The 8,940-nt window shown below is 44.9% G+C and overlaps 1 protein-coding gene across 1 annotated transcript; it reads left to right on the top strand.

Annotated features, from left to right (window-relative positions):
* Nucleotides 1-6,578: 6,578 nt before the first annotated feature.
* LOC127348612 (uncharacterized) lies at nt 6,579-8,017 on the top strand. The gene has a single exon (XM_051374576.2). It carries the CDS (start codon nt 6,653-6,655, stop codon nt 7,856-7,858), a length of 1,206 nt encoding a protein of 401 aa, XP_051230536.1. The 5' UTR covers nt 6,579-6,652; the 3' UTR covers nt 7,859-8,017.
* The last annotated feature ends 923 nt before the right edge of the window (nt 8,018-8,940 follow it).

Below are 8,940 nucleotides of genomic sequence, written 5' to 3'. Positions count from 1 at the left end.
TTTGTGCAACTAAAACAATGGTTTTGTATTACCAAATTCATGAAAACGTAATATATGTTGTCATAGAAGTCTTGTCACATGCTAATAACTGAAAATTTCTTCCAGTCGTGAGATCAGTACTCAGCATAGGCAATGTGACAAAAGACATGAAAAATAAAAGAGTATTTCATCTGCGTGACTATGATTGTGCTTTTGGGTCAAATTGGTTGGCTGGTTTACATGTACAACTTCAATAGTAGGTACTGTCGTATTCTACTGTCTATCTGGAACAATAACAGTGGATATAATCATCGGCATGTGCTGTGTGCGATTGAGTGTAGGCACAGTTCTTGATCATTTCTAATTTCTCAAAGAAACGCCGATTTGCAAATAATTCCGGAGTTCTTCTGGTTGCATGTCTGAGCAAACTGTGCCTTCATAAACTTGGGTGGCACCTATTTATTTCTCACAGAAAAAGAAGAGTGTCAATGATGCCATATACTTGCCCTGTTCCATTGGCACATCATGGACTTCAAGACCCCATCCCATAGGCAAGGGCTTAGTTTGCGGTTGCTGATGTGTGTTGTGTTAAACATTATAAACTTCTGTAGAAAAGTAGCTGTGGAAAAGTTAGTTCTGCTGACCTTGCGTTGTTGACTGCTCATTATATGTCAACATTAGTATTGTTAAATTCATGAAAACGTACTATATGTTTGCATGGAATTCCTGTTGCACCTGACTCACTGAAAATGTTGTCCGTTGTGAGGTTGATACTGTATGTAAACATAGGCTTCCAATGTGATGGAATCCATTTTCGTTTCCGTAAAAAAACATTCCGTTTTCGTTCTTATTTTGCAAAATTCTGTTTCCATTTCCGTATTTCCCTTCTGTTTCTGTTTTCCCTGCCGAAAATCGGAAACTTTCCACCCCATGTTCACCCCTACTTGCAAGACTGGAGGAATGGCTGGCAGTGCTGGACCGTGCCGCTCTGATTTGGTCAAGAGGTACCTAGGTCTGTCGGACAGGTCGCCTCCAATATTGATCAATCCGAGAGACACAGAGGCAGATCCTCAGTCTTGAGACGGGCCAAGATAGAGAGATAATTCTCCCTACAAAGATTTTGTGGACCATCCGGAATCACACACTGGAACTTTGGAGTTCTTTCGACCATCAGTGTGAATATTTAGAAGATTAGAGTCTACTTGGTCTAGAGAGGGGTTGTCTTCTCATTACTGATGTCTCCTATTCTCCACATCAACTTTCTCCCGGTTTCCTATGTTTTGTCTCATATCTCCAGGCCAGCTAGCGGTTCCTGTTTTCGTCAGGTAAAGGGTGTATCGTCTACTCGGCATTGAGCTAGTAGACTAGCGGTATCAGTATATATGCACACACACACTGGTGCATTAACACATGGTTGGTGTGCATGTACTATTTTTACATTGATAACTTGCTACTCCCTCCAGGACGAATTACATACTACAGAAAATACCTACCACATCCTCCATAGGCAAAGAGCTTAGTCTGTGGTTGCTAAAGTGAGTTGTGTTGAATATTATGAACTTCTGCATAAACAGCGGTGTGGAAAAGTTACTGTTCTGTTTGACAAACTAGAGTAACTTATTGTTGAAGTTGCTCAGTCTGGTTTACATGAATGTTTGCAGCACATTATAATTTTATTTGAATGGTGAATGTTCCTTCACAACTAAACAGCTTATCGTAATCGTGATTCTGTTGTTCCTGCTCACCTGCTATTGTAACTCTCTTATTACTCAAAACTCTTAGCAGTGTTCCATTGTGGTAACAAGTCAATCAACAGCAGAAATAGTCCAGTTCAACATAATTGCACTAAACACATTGGATTCAACAAACTCTTCATTGAGGAGAACATAGACTCTCGGATATTGAAGCTTGAATCCTTTCGCGAAAGGACAGGGCCTAGTGAGGGCATGATAATATGTAACAAGTAAACATGAATTGACATCTTTAGCTCATCTTTAGCTCCTTACTGTGGGGAATAAAGTGTAAAATGGAATGAATAAAGAGCTGTGGTGCTCTCTCCTCGTGACACACACGAATTTCCCCATCTACTATTCATTAATAACATCTCCCAAATTAAGTTAGTAATGGATATATGATGTTGCCACTTGGAGCAAGGGACATTTGTGTTTTTCAATCAACTTGGTGAAAGCATCAATCAGCTACACATGGCAACGTTAGCCGTTGTTGCCTGCCAAATGTCTTGTTCTCTGTTCATAGGAACTATATATGTTGCTGCATATACATCCTAATGGCTGATACTATATAGATCAGTTATGAGCACTTGTGCACCCATTGGAAAGTTTTGATCTGATATCTATTTGTTTTGAGGTTATTTCTATGTCACTAATTCGCTCTTGTCGTAGTATTTACTCAAGAAAAACCTTGGGAGGAGACTCTGTCATGTGAGACGGAACCTAAAGCTAAAACCATATCTGTGTAGGTACCCATTTGATGTCATTTTTAAGCCAGGAGTCATGGGTATCTCAGTTCTAGTTTGACCATGTCGCACTTATAGGCTGGAAGTGGTACTCCAAAGGCAACTAAACTTGCCCTGGACTGGACCAATGCGTTTGCCGGGCAGTTGAAAAGGAGAGCTTAAGTCAAATATAGTCAACAGCAAGACCAACTATAGACATTGCTGCCATCACGGTACCAGAATTGGTCCCAAGTTGAGCTCATTCTTTGCTGTGCTGCACACGCATGATTTGGAGCCTTGGAGGCTGGAGCAACTATAGCACTTGGTTAAATTATATCGGACGTCCATATCATTCACGCGTTTGCTCAGCGTATTTTTGGTCTGTTCTGCTCGTCCGTCTCTGGTGACTTCACCTGCTCTAACCAAGTAACCAGTGATCAGGTTTCAGATGAAATCACCGCCAAAAGAGAGGCCGTGTGGAAAGCGCATTTCGCCGCATTGGATACGCCGTCATTATCTTGACAGTTTCGTCGGGCGTGACAGCTACAAACAGAGGTGACGAGAGAAACCGTTGCTGATTTAACAAATGACAATTTCGAAACAGGGACACCAGCTGTAGGTCTCTAGATGGCCCTCCGAGGTTTACCGTCCCTACTTGATGTTGTTTACATTTGCCCCAGGAGCGACCATCCGACATGCCTTGTGATCATAACTCGGTTTTGATCTCTTCCAAAATTGCGGCGTGAATTTCCTTTGCTCTGTGATCAACTGTGGCAGGAGTTGCTTGGAAATGGTTGCACTGCAAGACTGATATATATGCATTCTATACGTACGTTCCTAACACGGCTATGCGTAATGTATCAATAATGATTTTGTAAAGTGAGATGGAGGACGTCTCGTTGTTCCTAATTGTAAGGTAGACCATTTACAGTTTTGATGCGTGCTCAGTTTCTAAGACGACACCGTGTATATGCTAGACCCTATTCGTGTAATCTTATTGACAACCGCTGTAGTAGCATGTTCATACTAATTTGACATATTATAAGGTAATAAAACTCTCGACCTTTGCATTCAAAGGGTATACTGAATTCGAAGCTACAAACTTTCACCGTATGATTGAAAATTCCAGTTTTGGTTAGTGAAACAGAACAAAGTATAGGCGTGACGGCTTACAACTATGGAAGTAAGAATATGGTGGCTGATTGGCTGGCATGATGTGTGACTACATTTTAACGTGCTCTCGAGACCTTTCGGCGCTGGATTCTCACTAAACAAATTGATGTAGCATCAAGAATTCAAGACGCACTCCCTGACTGATTCAATTCCTCAAACGTAGTTGTAGATAAATTATTTGCAAACAAGAAGACGTCTAGTAAGCACCAAAAGCTGATATTTGGACGTATTATGGACCTTGTCAAAGCATAAAATGAATTATTTAGTATGTGTCCACGCATGTTGGGAAGTTTTAATATGAACCTGTGTCTGTAACTCTGTATAAACCTGACAATTTCTAATTCTGCAAAATATAATACCTGCAAGTTCCAAAATTTTGTGAAAATGAAGTGCGTGTAGACTGTAGAGAAGATGTACTTGAGAATTTTGGTAAAGATTATACGATTGGCTGGTTTGCTTTCTGTAACTTGAAATGTAATGAAACAAGGTAAGTAACTTATGGATTTTTTTCCTGATGGCAAGTGATCACATATTCGTACCAAATGTTACATGGATACTTGTATGCTTGTCCCAATCGGATTGATTAGAAAAAAGTGCCCTTTTATGAAGGTTATGTTTTTTTTAATGCTTGCCACGCGACAAGTGGTGTGCCCGTGAGCGAGTCCTCCACATGAGTGGTTCCCCATGCACTACTTGTCACCGGCTAGCCCATTGCTTTAGTAAATTATAATTTTTTTAAGATTCAAATAGTAAAATGAATTATATTATGAATCGAGCGTCAAAATTACAATCTTTTTTCACAGGTCTATTCCTCGTGCCGAGCTCTTCAAAGCTTGATCTAATGGTTGACATGCTTTGAAAAAGAAGAAAGTCCATTTTTCATCCTTAAACTTTCGCTAGAGTTTACTTTTAATCGTAAATGTTTTATTTGGTACAAAACAGACCTTAAACTTTACTAACCCACAAAAACACATGATTTTCTTGGAAAAACATGAAACATACCGAACCAGATTATCCTGCTCGTTAGTGGCGGCCGATATTGCTGGCTCGTCCGCTGATCTGACCGTCTGCTATGCCATCCCGCTTGCCTACCTCCTTATGCCGCTAGTGTGGCACCAGCTCTTAGGTGACCATGCTAGCCGGCGGCGTTACTCATTTTAGCACTGCCTAAACTGAAACACTTGCATTGTCCTCCATCCATATGTAGTGCGCAAATTGAACTTTAGTGTCTTGTATCTGTACTGATTTACGTCTCATGGTTGCATTGCCCTGACTCCGTACCTTTAGTTATCTTGTCTTTAGATGCACTGACTTGTGACTTCCATCTCGGAAGCGCACTGCCTTAACTGCATGTTCTATACTATGTTTGTTTGTGATATCTCTTTGGGTGTATTATGTTTATCTGTATAGCCTTTTAAATGTACCTTGTTGCGTCCCGCTAGTGCACTGCCGTAACTATAGGGTTTTCGCTGACTTTAGATGTATGCACTATCTATTTTTGGTGTTCTTTTGCACTTTGTGACGTGCAGTTTAGGTGAACTATCTTTGTGTACTCTCTGCCTTTAAAAATACTTCACATAGTAGGTTACCTTCGAACAAGCCTATAACCAACCATTAAACTATCAACATATAATTTTGTGATGCAAAATGATAACCACATATAAGTACTTACGATTGAAAACCATGCCAAGTCAGCGTTGATACCGCTTTGGGTGAATTGATTGGAGAATTGCATGCACCAGCCAGTTCATGGGAAAGCTTGCATGTATACTTTAACAGTTATCCTCACATGTGGTTACCTTAAGCCTAAACATGGACCAAAAGTGCGATGCAATTGAACATAAGGTGTGGGGGCGAACATACGCAAGTAAGGGGGGCCAGATTTTTCTTTTCATTTTATATTTTTGCCTGAAGGTTGAGTCACATCTTACTTGTGATTGAAACCACGCCAAGTCAGCACCAATACAGCTTGGGGTGAACTGAATGTAGAATTACATGCACCACTCAGTTCACCCAGAAGCTCAAATTGATGAGAAATATAGGCAGTACACATGGGTCTGTAATAGAAGTAATAAAGTGAATAAAAAGAGAAAAAAAATCCTGGTCAAACATTTCAGCATATGAAGGTAAATGTGCTATAAAACAGGCTTGTATTTTTACCTTTCTTACCATTTTGTAACTATGAGAATGAAAAACAATTTCAAGCCCAGTCAATTTCAATAATTACGAGTTCCAGACCGAGAAAAAATAGACATATTCCTCAATTAACGAAAAAGTACAATTCTAATCGATAATTCAACACCCCTCTCATGTGTAGTTGCATTAGGCCTAAACAAGGATCAAAAGTGGGATCCATTTTATTACTCCCTCCGATCCATAATAAGCGTCGATGAAACGAGTGAATGGACACACTACGAGTGAATAGACACACCAAAATGTGTCTAGATACACGTGATTAAGCGACAAGTATTATGTATCGGAGGGAGTACTTAAATTGCGCCAGCCAAATTTTTAACTCGAGACATGTTTGGTTTGGTACCATGTAGAATTGCATGCACAAACTTTGGTGGGTGAAAAAACATGTTTAAAAAGCTAATCTGGTTTTCAATAAAACCTCTCTTCTTTCAGTCCAACTCTTTCTTTTTTTGTGTGGGAACTCTGCGGTCCTAGAAACCTACCTGCATACTGAACACTTAGTGAAAGATAGATATGTCGTCACAACTAAAACAATTTAACAAGGAAAATTCAAAAACTAGAAAATAAGACATTTAATTTCCGAGTCAGCAGTTTCCTCAACCAGCTTCCATATGTAAAGCTCCCAAAACAACAGCCATCAGCCATCAACAGTGACACGCCTACAATCCAAATGACCATGAAGTCATTCGTCCTCCCATCTTCAGTGGCTCACATTCTCCTCCACCTTATATATACACGCCTCTCCCCAATGACATTTAGCAGCCTCCAACCTTAATTCGCCTCTAACATTGAGCTACACCAGGCCATCGACAGTCAGTCACCACCTGCGGGCGCGCACCCAATCTATAAATGGCGATGAAGCGCAAGATGTCTACCGCAGGGGCTGACTTCGCCTCTTACGATCACCACCAGCACCAAGACACCACCAAGGTCACTTCAGTGGCACGACCGGAATCATGGGCAGAGACGGTCGGCGCCGTGGCGGCAGTGCAACGAGGCCGGAAGCGCTTCGTGGGCGTGCGGCAGCGGCCGTCTGGGCGGTGGGTGGCGGAGATCAAGGACACCATCCAGAAGATCCGGGTGTGGCTCGGCACCTTCGACACCGCCGAGGAGGCCGCGCGCGCCTACGACGAGGCCGCCTGCCTCCTCCGCGGCGCCAACACCCGCACCAACTTCTGGCCACGCACCGCCGCCGTGGAGGCTACATCCGCCGTTGATGCCGGGGCGATCTACCACCACCACACGCCGCCGGAGCCATCGGCTCTCCCCTCCAAGGTTACCAACCTCCTCCTCCTTCGCCTCAAGCGAGCGCGCACCATCTGCCACGACGACTACCTCGGTGCAATCGCCGGCGCACAGAGCGCACTGGTGCAAGAGCAAGAAGGGTACGATGTCGGCGGCCAGGAGGAGCGCAGCTTCCAAGTCGACGACTTCTTCAGCCACGACTCTAGCGGCGACGAGCATGGCCACGGTGTCGTGAAACACGAGGAGGACTCGAACTGCTCACAGGACGCCGACGATGACGACGAGGAGGAGGCGCCCCTGGACTTCGGATTCATGGACGCGCTCCCATTATCTCCGGGGGACGTGAACGACGCGGGGCTCTTCTCACCGTTCGAGATGATGGCGTCGGAGATCGGCGGCACAGATGCGGACACAGAGACAGACGGAACGGAGTACGACGGCGCCAGCGAGCACTCGACGGCGATCCACGATGCGATGAAGAGGATGAAGTACGAGAGGAAGATCTCCGCCTCGCTCTACGCGCTCAGCGGCGTGTCCGAGTGCCTCCGCATGCGCCTGAGCAGCGCCGACAACCGTGCCGGACACGGGCTGGCCCTCTCCGGCCTGAGGGACGCGTGCATGAAGAAGAAGCAACAAAACCAAGAATCTAAGGGCGGGGTGCATGAGGAGAGCTCAGGCAGCAACAGCTTCTCGTCGTCTGACGTGGCGAGCTCTTCGCCGGAGGCCGGGATCTCGTCGCCGAACGCGGTCGACAGCGAGGTGCTGCTGTGGAGCTCCCTTGACCTGGCTCCCATCTGCCACATGTCGTAATTTCTTCTACCCTCGGTTATACAGTTCGTCGGGGTCGGGGAACAATAGGAATTAATTCGTGATATTTTTTTTGATACGTGCACAATTTGTTTTGGATTTAACAATCGAGAAAGGCCTTGTTCGTCAGAAATTTCTGTTGTGCTAAGAAGAATTGCAGTGTTGCTTCCTAGTATGCTTGTTCAGTTCTCCCTGATCTGAACTTCTGAAGACTGGTTTATTCATGCACCTACTTGAAAGGCACACATCAACTTTTCTCATTTTGTAGCCCGAGCTACAAAATGCCACACTCTAGATGGTGATTTATATTTAGTTTTTGTCCTGCTGTACCACCGACCAGACAGTAAACTGAGCCCTGGCAAGATCACGGTCGTTGTCGCAAAGATTATGCCGTAGCTTGGGAATTTGACTGATCGTTTGACAGATTTTAACCACTCCATCAGTTAATCTCCAATATACTTAATAATCACACTAACAGTTGTGGCGTAACAGCAAATACAAATACACAAGCAGAGAAATACAGTGAAATGGAACCTGAAACAATCCTTGATTCCGAGAAACTACTGAATGTCAGATCTTCCTTTCTCTATTCTTGTAATAAATGGAAGAAAAGAATCTAAGGACTAGGCGTGCAAGAAAAGAAACCCCTGCCCTGCGTCTGCGTGTACAGTTCAGTCCTCCGGCCGATCCGGCGTCGCCGGCCGCCGTGCGTTGAGGTTGAGGCTGTCCGACGGATCCCTACCAGTAAAGCGTGCCGTATCCGGCGGTGGGCCTGACCCTCCCCCGGGTCATGAGGACGGTCATGCCTTCGGGGAGGCTGACCATGTAGGTGCGGTCGTTCCGGATCGTCACCGTGCCGCCGCCCACCCACTTCCCGTTGCGGAGCACCTCCACGGCCGTCCCCGGCGACAGCAGCGGCGGGAGCACCTTCGTCTTCCTCTTCATCTTCCTCTTCGTCTTGGTGCCGCCGCTGCCGCTCGCCGCCGATGATGATCCCTTCGTCTTCCGCGGCCCCGCCGCCGCCATCGCGCGCGGTTCGATCGTTCCTGCGTGCGTGCTGGCAGGTGATCGAGGATCGAGAAACG

Source organism: Lolium perenne, chromosome 4 (assembly GCF_019359855.2).
Source record: "Lolium perenne isolate Kyuss_39 chromosome 4, Kyuss_2.0, whole genome shotgun sequence".
NCBI lineage: Eukaryota > Viridiplantae > Streptophyta > Magnoliopsida > Poales > Poaceae > Lolium > Lolium perenne.
This window is presented reverse-complemented; position numbering and strand designations above follow the sequence as displayed.

What these genes read in the sequence shown, in the direction of transcription:
- LOC127348612 (XM_051374576.2), top strand. Translation starts at nt 6,653, where the DNA reads ATGGCGATGAAGCGCAAGATGTCTACCGCAGGGGCTGACTTCGCCTCT.